The 21606-nt window shown below is 45.8% G+C and overlaps 1 protein-coding gene across 21 annotated transcripts in view; it reads right to left on the reverse strand.

The window, feature by feature from the left end:
• Positions 1 to 859: 859 nt before the first annotated feature.
• The window catches only part of DNM1 (dynamin 1), a 65218-nt gene continuing 44471 nt past the window's right edge, over positions 860 to 21606 (reverse strand). For 4 of the 21 annotated variants that reach the window (XM_036394098.2, XM_036394099.2, XM_036394092.2 and 1 more), the window contains 7 exons: positions 14350 to 14459; positions 13646 to 13757; positions 12469 to 12480; positions 11046 to 11216; positions 10628 to 10869; positions 10074 to 10292; positions 860 to 2923 (listed from right to left, as the gene is read on the reverse strand). In XM_036394098.2, coding sequence (XP_036249991.1) covers positions 2851 to 2923; positions 10074 to 10292; positions 10628 to 10869; positions 11046 to 11216; positions 12469 to 12480; positions 13646 to 13757; positions 14350 to 14459 — 939 coding nt within the window. In that variant the 3' untranslated portion in view covers positions 860 to 2850. Of the gene's footprint in view, positions 2924 to 6725; positions 6763 to 8255; positions 8414 to 10073; positions 10293 to 10627; positions 10870 to 11045; positions 11217 to 12468; positions 12481 to 13645; positions 13758 to 14349; positions 14460 to 21606 lie in introns of those variants that run through there. The other 17 variants (XM_036394102.2, XM_036394104.2, XM_036394101.2 and 14 more) reach the window with 13 other exon arrangements.

Here is a 21606-nt window from a genome sequence, read left to right on the forward strand (position 1 = left end):
GTATCTGTGTAAATTGGTGTATATTCCTTGCAGAGAGACTGAGCCTGTTCAGTGTTCACAGCTGCTCAGGCTATTCATAAATCTGTATCATAACTAAAAGGGGAAGGGCTGTGATTTAAGACAGAGTATTACTGTAAAAGGAATAAACAGTTATTGGGTGTTTACTCTAGAACTGTGAAGGAGACAAGACCAGTGAAGGTCTGTGGTCTGTTGCAGAGGTGACTTAACCCTGTTACAAATTTGCTTTCTGAATAAACTTATTCAGAGGGGCACTGACTAGAGGTATTTCTTTTGCATAGACCGCCTTGAAATTTTGCTGGAAAAAGAGAAGAATGAGTTCTTTATTGAAAGCACCTGCCCTGACAGTGATGTTTTCACTGAGCTGTTTTCACTGAGCTTTCATGAATGTTTTCTGTACAGACTGCTGACAAGCCTGAGAGGTGGTTCTTGGCTAGCATCTCATATAATTTCTGGCTTCAGATTTGTTTTTTACCCTGACCCCTTTCAGGAGTGATTCCTGGACCTCACCTTTATTCAATGTCCACTTCTTGTGCTTCACAAGCACTACAGGCAAAAATCCCTTTTAAGAAGCAATTTGTGTGCAAACTCCCACTTTCAGTGTGTCCCGCCTCTGAAGCACCTCCATACAATTCCTTCTGCACAGGGATTTACCTTTCTGCACCTGACAAGCTGCTTCACTCTACTGCAGCTCCTGGACACTCAGTGCTGCTGCAGCTCTGCTCCACCTTCCCTATCAGTGACAGCCCCTGATTGCATGTACAGCTTGTTAACTCTGTGGGATGAAAAGATCAGGTTACAATCAAACACAGCTTGAAAACCACCCAGAGAAAAAACAAGAGAAAGAGAGATGGTTTTATTCTAGTCATGGAGACCTTCATTATACAGAAATGAGAGTTTATTTCATCCAATAAACAAGAGTGACAGGTAGATCACAAACTGCATCACAGCTACTACCAGCACTGAGACAGGTCACCCACAAGTCTGGGGTAATACAATAACCCAACTGCACACAGCAGAGAATTTAACAATCAGCTCAAAAACTCAACATTGGGATTTGGTTAACTTTTTGGATGTGTGTGTATATATATATGTATATAGATATTCTTTTCCTACTTAAGTATTTCCTAAAATTCACATGGAAGCACAAATGGCTTTTAACACCTGGACATATATAGATTTTTCATCTTATATATATATTTATAGATATTTATAACAGTAAAGATATGTTTCTCATTACTACAATATACTTGTTTAACTCCTTTAAGCAGCTGGGAAGGAAAAAAAAAAAAAACCCAAACAAAAAAGAAAAAAACCCCAAAAACAGTTTCACTACAATCACATCTGATATGTGTGTGTCACAAATTACAAACAAAACAAGCCATGTGTGAGATTGGAGTCAGACCATTCCAGGACAGAACAGCTAAGAGGCAGGCAAAGAGTCTCAGAGGGAGCAGGCCTACATGTCAAATGGTGGTTTTGGGCTCTCCGGGCGGGCGGGACTGGCCTTACCCGGCCGGCTGGAGGTTAAAGACAAGAGAAACAAAGAAAAAGGGAAAGGGAAGGAGAAGGGGGAGAAGTAGTAAAACAATAGTTAAAATACAGAAAGGAACTGGCATCAGAACAATAGAGGATCCACAACAGAAATTTTAGAGTAATAGCACTGAAACAAGAGAACTTCAACAGCAATCAGGCCTGGAGGACAGCCTGCAACACAGGTGGTTCATTTAGCTCTGGTAGAGACATGACATCTGAGATGTACAGGGTTGATATATTTTTTAATTCTCAAGTTTTTTTTTGTTTTTTTTTTTAAATACACGTAGCATGAAAAGTAAAAACCAAACCTTAAGATGAGTTGTTAATCAACAATGGTTACAAGTTTCCCCAAACACGTACCATCCACATGCAAGAAAAGGCTACGGAAGAAGTCACCACAGTACCCCAAAAACACTGAAAGATGTGCTTAGTTCAGAGCAGAAATATTTTCAACAAAACACCACACAGCAAACTCCCTGAAACATTTGGCTGTCCGTTTGCAAGGGGGGAGCAGCGTGTCTATTCCCCTCGCCCTGCTGGGTTCAGGAAAGTCAGCCAAAAATGGTGATGCAAGACAAGTGCTGGCAGGAGCCAGCGTGGCCCCAGCAGGAATGGCCCGGCTCCAGGAGCCAGGGTGAGCAGGTCTGGGAGCTCCCTGCACGCTGAGGTGTGTGCGCTATCTCAGACTTCACTCGGGCAGGACTGGGCTGGTCCTTCATTCCCCCCTTCACTCATCTCCCTGCCTCACTTTGATATGAAGTTGATTGCACTGTTCCCAACATGAAATTTTTGCACCTTAGAAGTCAAGCTAATACACAGGACATTGAATCTGTTCCTAACGGGTGCCATGTGTTTTGACAGCATATTTTTGCTAAGCCACGCTTTTGTCATAAAACTACAAGGAAAGAAAACAGCTACAGCTCAGTCCTGGGTGCTACAGCTAACTGGTGCAGGCAGGACACTGATCCAGGCTAGACTAGGCAGATGGAATTACTGGACGGACAGCCACCACCTTGACCTAAGGACGTCCCTGTGGCTGATCTCTCCAAGGAGCCTGTGTACTTCAGGGATCCATGCCACTGAATGAAGGCTACTCTATGCTCACAAAGCAATACAGGACGCACGAGCCAAGACGAAGAGCTCAATCACTAGGCTAGAGTTTTACACACACCAGGGAGGGGCGGTGGGAGGCAGGGGTGTGGGATGGATGAGAGGAGTGACTGTGGCTGTGGAAGGGAGGGTGGAATGGGGAAGCCACCAGCACGGCACTCGTCGCCAGCTGTCTACAGCCTCAAGTTATAAATCTAAGAGGGACGGTTCAGCCGGTCGGATTATGGTAGGTCGAGTAGGTGAGGCGGGGCCCCTTCTGCTGTGAAAAAGCAGGAAACAAAAACAAGAGAACACACACTGTGGTTAGCACAGCAATTGCAGTCACAACCACACATGCTTCTCCACTTTGCCTGAGCCAGCAAAAGAATCCAACCTGAGGCACAAACCCCCAGAGTGCAGCTCCACAAAGGAGGAGGCTCCTACTCGGCCTCGCACTGGCCTTTCTGCACAGCACAGATCACCAGCAGAGCAATCCCCTGGACTGCCAGTTTTGCTTCCCTCTGAAATTTGGAAGTGCAGAGATTTACTGCCAGTAAGTGCCCTGGCTCTGGGATGAGTGGAGAAGCACGGACAACAGTGAGCTCCTGTATCAAGCACATGACAGTCACACAGCATGGATGGGTCCTCTGAGACGCGCTGCTGCCAGAGGCTCTTGGCTGGTTTGGAGGAGCACCTTCTACCCCTGCCCTCAAAGCTACTGCTATTCTGACATGAGACTCATCTTGGATGTCAGGGGCAAGCTTACAGCTTTCAGTCTTCCAGTTCTGGCACAGAGTAAATGCAGTTTCTACTTCAATAAAAGGAACTTTGGCTACTTCGTCTCCATTCTGTTCCAACTCTTTTGCTGATACTTTAGCTACATAAATGGGCAGCAGCTCAAGTGTTTGCCCTCTGCATGGAATAAGAGTTCTAGAATCTCCTTCCTGTAAGGGACTGGGAGAAAAAAAAGCCACAACAAAAACATACAAGACAAGACCCCTGACATGGCTGTCAGATCGTTACTTGAAATATCACTTCAGTCTCAGACTACAGGCTGTAAGAAAGCTATAAATAAAAATACGTTCTGTAAGACTGAGTCCAGTCTGTGTTTTTCCTTTAAAGTATGCTCCCTGCAGTGTCTGCAACCTCAACTGCATTTTGCTGATGTTTCATTAAGATAAATAAATTGTTCAGTACCAAGCCAGGGTAGTTTTAAGGTCCAAACTGCCTGAAATGCAAAGAGCAAAGCCAACAGCATATAGACCAAATGGAGGGGAAGCCCGTGCACTGATCATACACTGATCACTAGGTGTCACAGAATTAATGCCTCAATAACTCCACACTGACAAGATTTAGATTACAGATAATCAACTCACTGTTAGAAATGAGGATATTTGTACCAGTAGTCTATAATCACACTGGCACTAGAGGAGTTACATTCCTATAAATCAGGGCAAGTTCCCTCATTGAGCAAATAAACCAGAGCAACTCTCCAGTCCTGTTTATTAAACCTCAGCAGAACTTGCTGCTCCAGATTTATTAAGCCTCAGAGCTAAATCCACAGATCCCACATGTCATGATCTCTAAGGGTGCTCACGGTGTAAATGCAGCCGCACCAACCCTTTGGTGGCTTCTACTGTCACTGGAATAGCAACAACACCTGAATTAAAACCTTACAGAACTTCAGCTCAACATTTAGAGAGATGCTGTTGCATCATCATGTTAGAAGGTATTTTTTGAGAAGGTGAGAGGACTGTTTGCATTTCAGGAGTTTGCACAGGTTGTGCTAAAAGCCTCTGAGGGTTCACATGCTTGAAGCCACCAGAGTATGTAAAGTGTTCTGGCAGGAGTGGCCACTTGACCCTAGCAGAATAAATAGGGCTGAAAGGAGCACAAGTAATTCACAGATAGATGGGCTGCTTTTTGTGATGTACTAGATTGATTTTTACACTTACTTCTCTCAGTATTCAAAGCATTTTAAGGTCTGCAGCTACTTTATAAACTTGTAGGCTGTTTCTGTTGAGGTCCTTTGGAGATGCTTGCAGAATCTGCCTGGTAAGGTTAGAAAAGGCTGAAAACTGTTTACCAGCACTAAAAGGGGCAGAGAAGTCTCTCAGGCAACATTTACCCCCAAAATGCTGCTTCAGTCAGACTACATTGCTAATCAAGCCTTTTTATATCACTGAAAAGTCACTTCTTCCTGTCAGGACAAGGAACAAAGTTTTGCTCACAGGGAAGCCTGTGGTTGTCTCCAGTACATAAGAAAGAAGACCTGAGCTCTGGCAGGAGCCCAGGGAGATGAGTTCCAGTGACTGTCACATCCTTTGAAGTCAGTCTTTCAGGCCATACCCAGAGAGAACACTGAGCTAATCCTATCTAAGAACCACTGGGCTAACAGGGAGTTCTACTGAACTATTTTTATTAAAATGGGGAGTTCTGTTGATAAGTACCTAACAGAGGTGGGAAAACATTTTGTTTATTCCCTTGGACTGCAAAAGGTTTTGGGTATAATTTGTTTAATAATTTGGTGGTGGGTTTGGGGTTTTTTTGTTTGTTTGGTTTTTTTTTTAATTTTTATTTCCTTGGTGCTCTTTATGCCAGATTAAAACCAGAATGCCCCATAACAGCGAGTCCCAGAATGGGCTACAGACAACAGTAAGGCTCCTTCCCAAGGTTGTTCACCCAGGATGCATGTTTCCAGGGCTGCCAGGGATGTCTGCAGTAGGCAGAATATGGGAGGAAACTGCTGATTGCTCCAACACCTCTGCAGTATGTCAGCAATGAGGAGGGCTGGTGGTGACGTCCTCAAAGATGTCAATCATGAGCAATCACTGCAATGTGGCACCTCTGAGCTCTACCTGCAGTTCTGTGCAGCAGTAACAGACACCATCTACTGCAAGATGGGGGCTGGCTGAGACCCCCTGCCCCAGAACAGGGGCTTGAACTTCTGCTATTCCTATTAAAGTAGGATTTCAGCATGTGCTCCTCGCCCCCAGATCTCTCTGCCACAATCAGCAGCAAGGGAATCTGCAGGAGCTGCTGCTTCTCCACTCCTCTGTCATGAAACAACATCCACAGAGAAAGGGAGGAGGGGCCCAGAAAATCCACACCTGCCCTGTTTTGTCCTCTGTACCTCTTTGTTAATAAGGGCTGGAGGTTCCCAAGAAAAGGACTCAGGAAAATTTGCTAATGTCCCTCTTCACACCCCCACTGACATTTAGAGGATGAGCAGCACACAGCACAAACCCACACCCTGCTACACCACTGAACCACTACAATGCTGCAAAATGCAGGGAGAGAGAGGACAGGGAAATGGGCTGAGAGGACAGGAGCTCAGGGCAGAGTGTTTGAGGGACACAGATCACTACACCCTTCCTCTTGCAGAGGAGAGAAGGCAGTTTGAATGGAAGCAGGAGAGTAACCTAGAAGGTAAAGGGTCAAGTGGAGAACAAACAAAGGGAGTTCACATCTATCTGATGATGGGACACAAGGATAAAAGGGAACATTCAATGTCAGAGTTACCCTGCACTCAGACATGGAAGTCCTGATATTAATGACCCGAACTCCTCTTGACTTCCATGAGCACTAGGGATACAGTGAGGATGGGAGCACTTCTCCAGCCAGACATTAGAATATAAGAAGAGGAGTCTGAACTATCAGCTCCCCAAGTCTCTGTCTTGATCCTAACAGAGCTGACAGACCAAATCAAAGCAGAGTTTATTCAGCTGATCTTACAGTCAGTGTGGATATAAGCCAAATGAAAGACACAGAGTTTAGACCTTGCTGTCAGAGCTCATTCCCCCATCCCACCTTCTCTATTTAGAAGCAGAGAAAGGATCCTCCAGACCTTAAATCAGGTACTGAAGCTTTCCCAGCTCCTGCAGCTCAAGCAGCCGCTCTGGCTCTGATCAGCCAGTTTTTCTGTTCAAGACTCCTCCCTTTATGAGATCCTGGCAGAGGTGGTTCATCAGACAAGGGACTCTGTTACTAACACAAGAACTGGGCAGCAGGAGAGCTGCAGAGCAGAGCTGGAGGATGGGGACACAGTGACTCATGCATCACAGTGAGAGTGCAGAACCTACCGTGGCTGCCAGTCCTCAGGGGTCACTGATAGTGATTCTGAAAGACAACATGAAATCAACATGGCAGTTCAGACAGTTCAAGGCAGAGGCCACACAGACTGTCAGGAAGGTGGAACAGATACACAGGCGCTGGCACAGACACAGTCACACATCCCCCTCCAAGCACAGCATGGGCAGGGGGACTGCAAACACACAGCAAACACTCATGGCCTCATCTCTGCACACATCCAGACCCTGTTGTGCACAGGGGTGCACCAAACCCCATCCATCTGTCCACACACCTACTGGCTGCTGCTCACTCACCCCAGCTCCTCACACATCCAGGCTGATGTTCACCAGTGTCATACCCAGGTTTCAGCACCCCCCAGCTCGGCACAGTAGCTGGGCTTGTCTCTCTCTGAGGACTCCTATCTTCTGACCAAATTAAATGTTTAAGAAAGAGCTCAGGAAAGAGGGGATAACATGCAGTCCTGAGCACCACCTGAAATGGCACAAAACAGGCGAGGCTTTTCTGAAGGTCATAAATCATGAAATCAGCTACTTTGACCTCCTGAATAATTCAGGTCATACAGCTGTGAGACCTTATCATAGAATGGTTTGGGTTGGAAGGGACCTTAAAGATCATCTAGTTCCAACCCCTGGCCATGGGCATGGACATTGGCCACTAAATCACTAAGGAGATAATTTGTCCCTTGAAACTGTGAATCCAGGAACCCTTTGGGAGTTCCAGTGATGTGTCCCCATTGTACTGACCAGCACAGCAGCCAGTGAGAACCATCCCTGCCAGGAGGTATCCCCAGGCCCATGCCCTTGTGATACCAAAGAATGGAGAATACATTTATACCTTCAACCTCAATCATTTTTCCAATGGTTGAGTCATTCACACTGAGATTTTCTTAGTTCTTCTTCAAGCTCTTCTACCTACAGGTTCTATCAAACTATTTTAAACTAGAGAATAAATATGTGAGGGAATACCTTCATAGATTTCTTTCCCAGGTCAAATCCTAAATGCAGTCCATTGCACACTGATAGGATCTTGGATGATTTGTAACTTTCAGCTCCCAAAGTTGGAGCTATATTTGTCTATATGGACTTCCAGAGTAAACTGAAAAAATGCTAAGCACAGAAGCAAGATGGTAAGACTTAAGTGTCCTTAATTATATGCAGGAAAATCTTTCTGTGCAAAAAAAATGTACCATGTGGTGATTACATGTGAAAATGTGTTTATACACTTATGTTTATGAAAAAGGAGTAGCATGACACTTGTATAAGCTCATCATTCATAAAATCAGATGCTCAAACCAGAGGCACAAAACTACCAAACTTCTACACAGGCATCAATGAGCACACAAAGTACACCCAGCCACCACCACCCATGTGAGCTCACTCCACACCACCAACTCCTCCACCAAAGCCCACTGGTGCTGAACACAAGAGCTTTGTTCCTCTCTCTCACACACACTGCATAGCCCAGTTAGCAGGGGAAAGATGGGTATTAAAAAAGCAACGATGGAGATGGCATTCGTTCACCCATGGCAGAAGGACCCGAGTCCAAGTGCTAGCAGGGAACATTCTTATTCTATATACAGGAGAGGAAGAGAAAGAGTCCCTTGTCATTGGAAATTCTCCATTCATCAGTGAACTCAAATGACAAGCTGGTATCAGGATCCGGAGGAGTCTATGAACAACTGGAAGAATCAGAGAGGGGGATCAGAGAATGAGCATCACACTTCACAGCTTCTGGAATTACATTCTCAACTCCAGATCAGGGCAGTCAGTAGCATGCAATCCAACCTACCATCTCTCCTAAACCAAGGGGTTGCTCAGTCAAGCATGAAACTCTTTCCTCCTCTGCTCCAGTGCTGTTTTCCTACCTTTCCCTAAACCCTTGTACTCATGCAAAAGGCAGAAAAGCCATTAAGATAAGCTCTGACAGATTTCTTTAAAAAAAGGCCAATTCATTTCAGCCCATTTGGGGAATCCTATCCCGATGGCCAGGTATATAGAATATTTTTCATGAGTGAAGAAATGAAACTGAGTGAAAGGAGGAAAATGGAGACATAAAGAAGCATAAGTATACTGAAAACAAAACCACAAAGTAACAGTATATGGAAAGGCAGGGTCACAAGAAGCAGGAGCCAAAATACACAGTAGAAGCATGCTGACATCCATAGGTGCCTCCACAGTCTCCAGGGCAACACTGAGGTATGTGAGGGCAAGTTACTGTGGGAGCTGCATCAAGGTGCATAGGAAGGACTGGGGCAAAGGCACCAAGAAAGTAAAACCATTTGCATAGACCAGAGTCAGAAACTGGTCTATAAAGCTGTCTGGACTGCTCTGGGCTGGCTGCAGCCTGGCAGAGAACACTTCCCTCCAAATAGGCAGCACCAAACATGAGCTCGGCACTATTGCTGGAGGAATATTGAACCCACTCTGCCATACACCATCCCCAACCATTGACAGGCTTGGTGTTTCCACAGAAATGGCAAAGTTTCAGACCTGTGCCACCAGCACCCACTGGAGAGGTGTCTTCCACAAGGGAAGTGTTCCCTCTGTCATGTCACTGGGGAGCTTCTGGTTATGTTTGTTCTTTACACTGCAATTACCTCCTCCTCCTCAAGGGAAACTAAGTACCCAACATAAAAACATTCCTGGTTCCAGACTGCTTCCCAAGTCCTGTTCAGGAACACAGACTCAGCTGCACTGGGATAATCCCTTATTACTATGTTGAAGTGTGTCTGAAGTGACTGAACAGGAAAGGAAATGAGTTTCCTAATGGGAAAGCAAAGCTGTGTAATTTGAACCCTCTAGACTGGAAAATGCTGAAGTTGATTACACAAGCAACAAAATTGCCTAAGAATTCATTTCCCTGCCAGTGATCCTGTGATGCTCTCCTAGCCAGAAAGCAACTGTACAGCTTTGAAGGTCTTCCAACTCACCTTGAAGACTCTGGGCCAAGAGAAAAGGGGCAACTTCAGACTTTGGGGAACCTTACTCAGAGGGGAATCTCATCCCAGTCCTGTGATTTATCTGGTGACTACAGGCACTGGTACAATTGTTGTAAACCTTGGGTTCAAGATTTTCTCCCACATTCTTTATAGAGGCTTGTAGAGAGAAACAGCTGCCCCTCTGTTTCTGAGAGCTGCCTTGGCACTGCCTCATCCATACAATGGAATCTCAGAGGACACCAATGCTCCTGCCTCTGGATCCAATTCAAATATCCAAAGGCTATACCCACATCATGCACTCCATTCTCCTCCTATGGCCCAGGCAGGCCAAGTGCTGCGAAGGCTCCAGCCCAAAACTAGAACATACTCCACCTGCAAGGAGCAGCATTTCAGGACTTACCTGGGAACACCAGGAGGAGCACGATTAGGCCGAGAAGGAACCTGAGGTGGGGGCCCGAAGGGATCAGGAGAGGCACCTGGCCTGGAGGGCACAGGGGGGGCACCACCCAGCGTGGAGCCACCAGCAGGAGGTGGCCCAGGAGCCGGTCCGCGAGACCCAGGTCTGGCGGGGGGCACTGCAGGAGCTCTCCTCTGCGGCGTGGGGCTGGACGTGGGGGACCTGCCAAACAAACACAGGCATTCAACTGCAGCAACAGCTCTGGGATGTCACCACAGGCACCACTCTGCCTAGCTTCTCTCTAGCTTCACATCACTTTACACACCACCCTTTGGCTTTCAAGGACCACACCAGGCTGCTTTCAAAGCTACGTCAACCCCATCCAACCCAAGTAGAACATCTCTGTAAAGACATCCTAGGAGCCTGCCAGCAGAAACACCCAGGACTCTTCATCCACAGGAAGAAGAGGAGGACTCCCTGTGTCAGCGGGAGGCCCCAGCAAGGCTCTGAAGAGGCGTCAGGCAGCTCTGGGGGCTCTCCCCCTGAGCCTCTGGTACCTGCGTCCGGACGGTACGCTCTGCACCTGCAGCCAGGAGTCGTCCACCGGTGGGGGCATGGGGGTGCTGATGGTGCTGGTGTTGATGTCCCCGATGATGTTGAGGGCCTCCTTCAGCGCGTGGTACATGCGCAGCATTTCGTCGCGGCGCTGCGCCTGCTCCGCCGACTCCTCCATCAGCGTGTTCTGGTCCCCGCAGGAGTACAGGTTTGCCAGCAGCTCCGAATGGATGAAGTCCTTGGTCTGTGAGTGAGTAGAGAGAGGGAATCAGTTTTCACCATCTTTTCCCAAAACATTCTATTCTGTCCCCACCTCTTCCTTGCGAGCTGCCTTCTGTTTTTCTTCATTCTTTTCCTCCCTCCCTGTTTTTCTCTCCTTTCTGCCTCTCCCACCTCCATTGACCACAGTGAGATAAGTACATTGTTTATCATGAGGTGCATGATTGTCTTCGGCATGAGGTCTCTGATGGTTTTGTTGACAATTGCCATGTAGGAATCCACCAGGTTCCTGATCGTTTCCACTTGTCTCTCCAGCTGAGGATCCATGGAGTGCATGAAACTATCTCCTCCATTCTCCTCTGCTTCACTGGCCTGCAGAAAAAAAAGGAGAAACATATTGGTTCTTCAAATGCAATACAAAATTGGCTTTCCATGAGAGCTAAGAGGAGAGCAGAAGGGAACAGGCAGGAAGCACATGCAATAAATTAAATTTATTTAAACTTACATTTTGAGCTGTGATTGTCAATGCACAACTCAGTTTGTATAGACTTTTCCAGCTCAGATCTGAGAAATTTTAGCAATAAAGCTGCTCTCTTAGTAGAAAGTTATTAAGAAAAGGTGAAAGGCAACAGGGACTCCTGACACATGTTCAGAGGTCATGGCTCTGGTGCATCTCAAAGCTGTATTATTACTTTTTAATGTTTACAGCTTCCTGAAAGGTTCTTCATTTGATCTGGGTTTTCCATGACCAGAGTCAGTTAAAACCAAGAATCATTCACCATAAATTAAGTCTCACAGGCTCTCTGCCATGCTGCATCTTTGTCCTCATTATACAAATGAGAAAACAGATACAGAGAAGTGAAAAAACTGCTCCTCTCAGGCTGACCACAAGTAGATGGAATAACTTCCTATCACTTCAACTGCAACTCCTGCATCATAAGTTATAATTATCTTTTCTTTCACACCAAGTAGATGATTCTCCTCCTGTCTGCCTGAAGTACAGTTTATTCTGTAAGGTAAAACCTGGACTGTGCTGTTTGACAGCAAGCAATCTCCAAGGCCCCTCCATTTGGGATGGATTTCAAAGTATTGAAGCATGAAAGAACTGCTGCCTTCTTCAACGTTTATTAAAAAAAAAGCCCTGTGATTGTATAATGAAACATCTTTGTTTTAAACAGCCCTAGTCTGAACAATTTGCCATGTAGGAAATGGCTTCTCTTTTGTTTTGGGGAACAAAATATATCAGAAAGGGCAAATTCTTTTGTTCATTTGAGCTTTTGCTGAGAAGATCTTACATAATGAAGGAATGCAAGGTCTCAGAGTGAAACAAAGTAAAGGAAGTGGATGTCAAACAGGACAACTTAAAAAAAAAGTGAGGGTAAAAAAAAAAACCAAAAAGAAGCTTGCACCAAGACTCAGAAGTCATACAAAAAGGGAGGAATAAAAAGAAAAAAGGAAAACTCAAACCAAGAACAGAAACAGACAGCAGGAATCCAACAGAGGGCACAAAGAGGGAGAAGAAGCAAATGCCTCTCAGGAAATTGTGACAAAAGGAGAAAAAAAATGAGAGAGCTATCTGGTGAGAGCCCCAGGAGGCAACACAGGCAGAGGGGGTCAGACTTACTTTGTCCTTGTCCTGGCAGGCCAGTTTGAGCATACGTGGAAAAAATTAAAACAAAAAGGGACAAAAAATAAAAAATGACTTTTAGTTGGTCTCAGAATTTGGAGAAGGTCCCAAAATAGTACTGACAAGCAAAAGACCAATCCCACTAAAAATACATCAGTACCTCTATCACCTAGAAGGGGAACAAGTGAACTGTTTAGCTAAACTGAAAAGTGGGATGCTCTGCAAAGGAAACCATACTGTTAGCAACAAAGGACAACTTTCTTACCTGCAGGGGCCCCTGCCATTCCTTACAGGGGTTTTGAGACAGGGACCAGGGTTCCCGTGTCACACCCCTCCACATGCACAGCAACAGGTGCCAATGGCCACTGTGGTTAAGAGGCCCAGTCTGGTTCAAAGCTAATCTGAAGTCATGTCACTGTTAAAGCCCAGTGCCTAACTCTCTTTTTAAAATCTCTTATCAGTTTGTTAGGAAAAACCAGCAATATTCAAGTGTAACAGGACAGAATGCAAGAAATCTATTAGAAGCAACACATACAAACAGAAAAGCAATTATCACTTTTCTAATGGGAAAACTATTTATAGTAGCTTCCTCTCACAGAGGAACAGGAAAGGCTTTGAACAGAAACAAATACCACAATTGTCTAGAAGATACTTTTAAAGCATAAAATACTGCTGACAATGAGTGCTGTGGGACAAGGGGAAGGGAAGAGATAAGAGTTCTTGCTAAAGGAGCATATTAGAGTATCCACAAAGCAAAATTCAAAGAACATCCCTCCCTAATTAGTTGGAGGAAGGAAAGTTGGAGAACTGCTAAATCAGGAAGTTCCTATTAAGGCTGTACAGAGTTACCAAAAAGGAATGGTGCCTTTGCTCAGTGGATACCACACCAGTTAGCAGTCACAGTAGTTAAATGTCACCCTTATATTGTGAATTTAATGTCCACAAAACAAGACAGCTAGAGGGATTTATCAAGGCAGTCTTTTCCTACTTTATCTTCCCTTTGAAGCTGCCAGTTACTTTATCTCAAGCTTCCCTAATGGAAGCACCAGAAAGATTCTCAGCTCTGGAAAGACAAAACCTTCACGGACGTATTTTAAACACAAGAAGATGGAGCTATCCTTCTCAAGACACATGCTGTGCTCCTGCTTATCCCATTATTGTGGCTGTCACTTACCCCAACACGCTCTGGGTAGACTCCTGCCCTGAGGAATGAAGCCTTCCAGCTGTCCACCTCCTCCTGGGTCTCACAGGCCAGCTCCAGCTGCCGGTAGTCCTTGTAAACATTCCTGACAGGAAGACACATATTTTATTATTCTCTCTCTCAACTCAGAGATCTGCCCATATTTGACAAGGATATCAATGACTAGGGAATCCTCCTGTCATTCTGAGACAGAGACACTTGGTCCCTTGCTAGGAACTTCATGATGACCCTGCAAAAGGATTTTTTTTTTATCAAGTTTGATTGCTCTCAAATCAGTTGTATGTTTCAACAAGGCCTGAAAAAGATTCCCTTTTCAATTCTGCTTGCTGCTGGACTCCTCCACCCATCCTAGGTCCTATGGATTTCCCTACTCACTCACCAAGAACATTGTGATTATAAATATATATCCCAGCCAAAGGCAGACCAAGGTAACCACACCAAAAGGCTGAAGGGTAAAGTTCACACCACAAGCCACGCACTGGCAAACAAAAGGAAAATTATACTTATCTGTAAGATCAGAAGGAATGAAGTTAAATCCTCCCATCTCCTTCAAAAGTGGCTGTCCTGGAAGGACACTCACATCTTTCCTGGACAGCTATCCTAACACACTCATCCCTACCCTGTTACATAAATGCTGTCCCTGGCTCAGCAGCTTGCTGTGCTGAGATGGAGCATACCTCTGTTCAGTGTTGAAGAGAGCAAAGATGTGCTTGCTGGACATGAAGCCCTTCTCCACATCCCGCAGTTTCAGGTTATCCACTGGTAACATGTACTTCTTCTCCTTCTCCTGAAAAGGGAATGAGGAACAAGTCACTCCCTGCTCCAGGGCCACCTCTGCTCTGCCAGCATGGACTATCAGCATCAGGGAGGCATCCTCAGACCCAGTCCTCTGTTTCCTTCAGTCTGTGAGAGAAGGGGAAAGCTGGAAACAAGAGTTTCTCCTTCCCAACTGCTTTGGTGATGTGGTCCAACAACCCTGTCCCATTAACTCCCCCAGGATCAGGTACCATCACAGCAATGTCCAACCTCCCCAGATTGTGCTCAGCACTGTGGTCCACTCTTCTTAGCAAAGGGTTCAATCCAGGTTCAGGAAAAGCCAGGGATGTAATAGAAAAGCTGGTTTGATACAAAAGTTAAGTGCCAATAAACCTTGATGTTAAATACTATGTTAAAGATCTGGTTTGTTTTTATATATATGTATATATGTTTATATATATGTATATATATCTCTCAAATTTACCTCTTCAGAAAACTTGACTTGCTGATTTTGTTACTTCATCCTATCACTGTCCTAGTCCTACACTCTATTAGTTACTGTGAACCCTTCACCTTCATTAAAAAAATAAATCAAAACTTGATATTAACTTTTACATTTGCATTCAGAAACTAAGTCAGAAATCCCTGCTTAGTCTCAAATCTGGATCTACAGCAAATGAACATAACTGAATGTGGTTTAAGGCCCTCATTTGGAGCATCCTTTTCCAGCTGGGAATTATACCCCAGCATAACAGGAGAGGGAGCCCTCACACTGGTCTCCAAAAGGCAGAATACAGCTATCCAAGACCAAACCAAACCCAGAGCATCCTCCTATGTGCAAGGCAAGCATGGGAGACTGTCCCCTTGTGAGATCTTGTTTGTAGACTTTTCTTGGCTAGAAACAACATGATCACTCTTTCGGGAAACAGGATGGAAAACAAAGATGGGCAGTGAGGAGAGATCCTGAAGAGCTGACCAGGAAGGAAGGGCAGGGCAGAGGAGCAGGTAAAAGTGACAAAGCTGCTGAGCTCTAACACCCAGACAATTGCAAGTCCCTACATCCTCTTAAGCTTCAGCTAAATTGACTTGAGTTTGCTAAGGACACCAGCACCTCACAGTACTGAGATATCCCAAAGACAAAACTGTACCAGTTCACTACAAATCACATGCAACGAGAATATCCCAAGAAACAGCACCTAGAAAACAGAAGAGATCTCTTGGGTTGTTGCCAGACTCCCTTTCAAAGATGCCAGACCATGAAAACAAGAGAATTCTTCCAAGCAAATTTCCCTGGACTTTCTAATACTGCTGATCAGTTTTAATTAGATGTGGGCAGGCATTTTTCTGATGGGATATCTGTCAGCCACATACTGGTCTCAGAGCTACTCAGACTGCTTCAGATTCTGTGAGCCACAAAGAATTTGCAAGTTTTCTATTACTCTGGGTTATCATCATGCTGACTTAGGCTGAGCTGGTGTCCTAGAAGAGAACAACACCCAACTGCTGAGTCCCTGGCCAAGTCAGACCATCCCCACTGCAGCCTTGCTTAACTGGAACTCCCTGCATTCACTCCACAGTCCCTGGGCTAGTAAAAAAAAAAATACCATCAACCACCACCCCCACATCCCCCCCCCCAAAAAAAAACAACAAAAACCCCCCACCAAAAAAAACCCAAAACAAAAAAGAAACCTTGCAAACAAACAAAGCAAAAAACCCAAACTACCAAAAAAAAAGCCCACAAAAAAAACCACTCAACAAAATACAACAAAAACTGCTGATGTTAAAGATGTCTGAGGAAAACCTTCTGCATTAGGCCCACATAATTCCATAGAAGTTCTGCAATGGTGTCATTCTTCAGGAAAAAATGTCCAAAAGTAAGGGAATTCCATGTCCCTGATATGGAAACAACATGCTCTTTGCCAGAGTTTCAACTTTCACCCTTTCCAAGCTCTCACATAAATGCTGCCACGTGATCAAGACAGCACTATCTCCACATGCTGATCTCGCCACAGACAACAGAAGACAAAATACTTGCAGTGCCAGCACAACTTATCAGTCCTCGAGGTGGAGGCAGCAAGAGCAATCAAGTGGAGGACATGGACACAAGACAAGGAGCCCCCAGGCCAGGCAAGCTGCAGTGAGCCCCTGCTGCTCCCCATCTCCCTACACCTCCCCCTTCCCAGTCCCCACTTCAGCCTTTCCAGCTTCTCAGCTTTCAACCCAGCCTGTTTTATATCAACAATCTGACTTCATTTCCTGAATGTAGAGACAGGAAAGTGTGGAATGAGCTGCCAAGGGCTGAGCCTCTCCAAACTTTGGCTGAGCACTCTGCCCATACGTTAGCAATCTGGCAGGGTGTGCTATGGCTGAGCAGCATCCTGGCCAAGAGGGGAAAAGGGCTTCTCTCTCTCTCTCTTTAGCTTTCCAGACTTGGAGTCAGGAGGGAAGAGAAGGAAGAGTCAGCACACATCGAAATGGGAAAGTAGTTTGTGAAATGCTGTATTCAAAGTCCTCAGTCTGATCCCAAGAGACTTATGTTGCTCATATAGCCCTCCATCAATAAGGAGAAGAAAAAAAAATCAGGCAGGACTGTTCCTCAGCAGCAGAGTATGTGTTATATAAAATGTGCTCCTTGGCTGTGAGTTCATCTGTAGAGCCATGAGGCCAAGGGGAGGTGTGGCAGAGGCAGGGACCCCCAGACTGTACAAAACAGAAGATGGTGCTCAGTGTTGGTTTGGGAATATTGTAGGCACAGGCTAACCACCCCTCATCAGGGCTGCTGCTTCCCCCAGGAGTCTCAGGCTGCAGGGAGAGCTGCAGAAAGAGATGACTGCAAGCTCCTTGCAGAGGAAGGAAAAGTGCCAGAGGATTATTCCCCCGCCCCCAGCACAGTGCAGAATGCAGCCATATGGCTCTGTACTCTGCATCTACCAGGGAAAGAAAATACACATGGCCAGGAAACCGACCAGGATCCATGAGCCATTCCAGTTGTGGGGTGGCAAGCACAATAACTGCAGGAAAAAAGTGATGCTGCAGTTGCAGCCTGATGTTGCAAAGTCCTTTATTGCTGCTACACATCTCCTTATGGTGGCTAAATCCTAGAGATGGGTTTTGGCCAGATATAGCAATAATCTGCACTATCACCTGAATTATTTGTTGCTAAACTGTAGGTAATAAGCTGCAAGAAGTTCACAGAATTTAACCAGCCTGACTCCATGCATTCCCTCCATTTACCTGGACTGCCTCAGCAGCAAAGTAAATTTTCCTGCTCTTGGATAGATGCAAAATGAAGCTGACAGATGCATGTGTGGGCTCCCTAAGGTTGGAAATTGGCACTCACAGCACAAGAAAGTAATTGGCAGAATTATCAAATCTCAGTTTGCATTTGGAACATAAATAAACTAATTAAAGGTTTCCCTGTAGCTGTTATGACAAACACCTTCTTCTGCACAGAGACAAAGGTCTGTGGATATGGGAGAAGACATTGCCATTGTTTTAACTGGGGGCTGTGTGAAATTAGGAGAAATTCATCTTGCTTAAACCTCTTAATCTCCTTTCCCTCCTGCAAGATGTAAAGGTAAACAAACCTGCCCCAGAGATGCCTGGAGTTTCAGTAAAATTGTTTCTGTTAAACACATGCACAGCATTTTGGGAACTCCAGTAATAAAACTCTATTCCCATGGAGTAACATTAACATCATAATTTATAATAAACACACTGCACAAATACATGCACACTAAAAGATTATTAGGAAAAAGCCCCTGAAAAACAGTTTGGAATATTTGAAAGCAAGTGAGCTGAGCTTTTCAAGCTGAACCAACCACTCCACTCCCCCAAACAAGATGTTACCAATTGCTTTCTGCTTCTTGCCTTAGCAAGTAGAAGAGCTGAATTTCTGAGATGTGATTGCTCCAGCAAGCCCTGGTCATCCCACTACATACACACATCTTGAGACCATCTTTCCCAGACACAGCCCACCTGTGTCACTTTGGCCCTCAGAGCATAATTTATAGGAATGATTCCTCCCCCAAGCTGCAGAGCAGCTGTAATGGCTTGTTTACATCAGAAAGCTGCCTTGGTTTAAGTTTAACTTAAACAACACATCCTAGGATTTTAAGCTGATTTATTTCAAAAGCTCTCTAGACATTAGACCTGGACTCATATGATTGATCACAACCATTACTGTTGGCTTAGTAAGCACAGCAATGGTAATTAACTCACCTGCACTAAAGTAAAGATTTTTATTCACATCAGCTGAAAGAATGAGCAGATTTAAACCTGCAGCCAAGTGCAACCCTAGGAAGCCATCAGGGGGTTTATGAAGAAGCAGAGGCAGAAGCCTGAGTTGCCCAAGAGAGACTTTAGTGCCCAGAACTTGACTGTCACAACCCCTTTAACGTCAGAGCAATGCCCACCAGCCTTCACAAAGGACAACCAGGCACTTCTCCCCAGTCCCCTTGTGCCAGGGCAAGGACGAACCATCCCAGAGTAGCTGACTTGCTTTGCTAAAGGAAAGCACAACACACACAGACACACACAAAGTGTTTCAAACCCCTGAGAGAGGGCAGGTTACACCTCCCCAGTGCACGGTCAGTGCCAAGATAGGATTTCCAAGTGTTCACATTTTTGGTCACAAATCTTAACCATCCACACCAGGAGAAGGAATCCTGGGAGGGAAGAGGAATGAAGTCCCCTTTTATCCCTGCAGCACAAGGGAGAGGGAGCAAATCCTGTGGGCAGGGACTAACATCTGGAATCACTAGATGAGAGCCAGGCGTCACAGAAAGCGACAGCATTCCTCAAGTTTCCATGCAGGGTAGGGAACCTTCCTTTCCCCCGCGCAACCCCATCCGTCAGCCGCTCACTTCCTGCCAAACTCTGCCTTCCCAGCAGCCAGCAAGCTCCTCCCTCGAGTCTAGTTAGCTTTCCACTGCCACGTCAAGTGAGGCAGAAGGACAGAAGGGAAGCAAGAAGGGAGGGAGCAAAAACCAGAAGAGGGAGGGAGGCTCAGCAATGCCAGGGCGTAGTGGGGGGAGAGAAAGAAGGGATGTGGATTGCTCCTGCAGCAGCCAGAGGTGAGCTGCAGGGGCAGCTGGCCAAGGTTGCCTTCTGCAACCCTGTCCAAGGACCTTCTGGAGGGCTTGGAAGCAAAGGCTGGTTCTGTTTGAGCTTTGCTCTGGACCCACTGGTCTTCAGGACAGGAGATGAGGGTGCATGGGGCCTGAGGATCCTCCCACACAGCTCCATGGGGAAGAGAAGGAATTGAATGAAGCAACAAGTTCTGCACACCTGGGTGACAGCCAAGACTTCCTCCTCAAACTGCAGTAATCAATTTTTTTTTTCCTCTTTCTAAAAAGGTGCAGCATCTCCCAGGTGGAATCCAGGTACCAGGCTGACACCAGCACTGGAAGAGGAAGGCGCTTGGAGACTTGCTCCAAATTGGAAACATGCAAGGAGCAACATTTCTTCTCCCCCAGCTGCCAGAGGAGGATGTTTTTCCAATCAGGACTTGGACTTTCGTTCACCCCATCTCTGCCCCGCACAACCCCATCCCAAAAGCAGGGAGGGGAGAGGACTAACGAGCTGCTGATTGCCGGAGAGCAGATCGCAGAGGCTCCACTCCGTCTGCCCAGTGTTCAGACTACCTGTTCAGGACTACAAGATTGTACAGTAGTCTGCACATTGGTTAGGCTGTGCTGGGATACACCACACACTGCCAGTGCTGCACGGGGACGGCAACACCTGCACGGCAGAGGGAATGCTTGGAGAGGGTGGGCTCTGGGGATGGCTGCATGCAGAGGTCGCTCATCTCTCAGCCTGGGAGGGTCTAACCCTTTGGAGCCATGCCTGATCATCACTTCTACCTGCCTTTTCACCAGCTTACTCACAACCCTCTTATTTCTGCTCTGTCTCTCTCATTCCATTCTTATTTCTTTCAGTTTCACGTGCTTGTCTCAAGGTAGCTGTGATCAGGATGGCTTGTGTTTCACATGCTAAGCTTTGCCATAAAATGCAGAAATAAACACACAGGCCTGTCAGAGTCACAACTGTGGTGTGCTTTGCTACCTGAGAAGGCAGGTTAAAGCACAGAAAGGTGACTGGAGGAAGGGGAGTTCATACTGTAAAGAATATTGGTCATAATACAAAGAAAAACCCACAAGGGATTCAAAGTTGGAGGTTTGGATGCTCTGGATGTTGTGTTTGCTTTGATGTTTGTCAGCCAGAGAAAGAAGAGAAAATGAGTGAATGCATAAATGAGGACTGATAAAAACTGAGTAAGATTATGAGAAAATATACACTTGTGAAAAAAGATAAGTGCATGAATGAAAAGGCGCCACAGAGAATGTAAAGAAAATGAACATTTTCCAGAGAGCACCTGAGAGCAGCATGAAAGCAGGAGAGGAACCACCTCAGAGCAGACCTGTTCTTATGCTCTTTAAAGCAAGCTGGATGCAAAAGCTCAACTGCAGCCAACTCATCACAGCAAGCTTCTGATGACTGGGGCCATTTGAGTAAAGAAAAAGGATTTCTACCACCTGATCTGGGCCTCAAGAACATGGACTGGGGAGTGGAAGGGGCCAGAGAGGAGGGAAGTGCATGTGTACAGTGGGGGGATGGTCTCTACTGATCCATGTGTTTATTTGTAAACTAGAATTGGGTAAAGGACACTGACAGGTACAGAATACACAGCTATTTAGTGCCTGTCACTTCCCCAGGACAGGAATATGTTTCAAGCAAAAGAGAAGGCATGAAGACAGAGAAGAAGCTCAACAACATCAGGAATCAACACGATCTGTAAGGAATATGAAGCATCTGCATGCACCTAAAGTATCTAAGACTCTGCAGCCACCCCTCCTTGTACACACAGGTCTGAAATGCAGTGACATTGCATGCAACATGTGAACACCCCCAAGCCAATAAGGTCGTTCTTCTAATGTAGCCACCCATTCACACAAGACCCAAATTTCTAGTACATGATTTACCTGAGTAAGGACAAAAGGTTCCATCTGTATTGCACACTCACACAAATTCCCAAAGGAAGCAGCAGATATATCCATCCACCCAGCTGTGCAAACACTCCAGCACACAGTGGCACACAGGCACCCCAGAAGGAACAGTTACCCTGCAGAGCGGGGTGTGAGCTTTACTGGCAGGAACCACAGAGCACAGTGCTCATT

Source organism: Molothrus ater, chromosome 20 (genome assembly GCF_012460135.2).
Source record: "Molothrus ater isolate BHLD 08-10-18 breed brown headed cowbird chromosome 20, BPBGC_Mater_1.1, whole genome shotgun sequence".
Taxonomy (NCBI): domain Eukaryota; kingdom Metazoa; phylum Chordata; class Aves; order Passeriformes; family Icteridae; genus Molothrus; species Molothrus ater.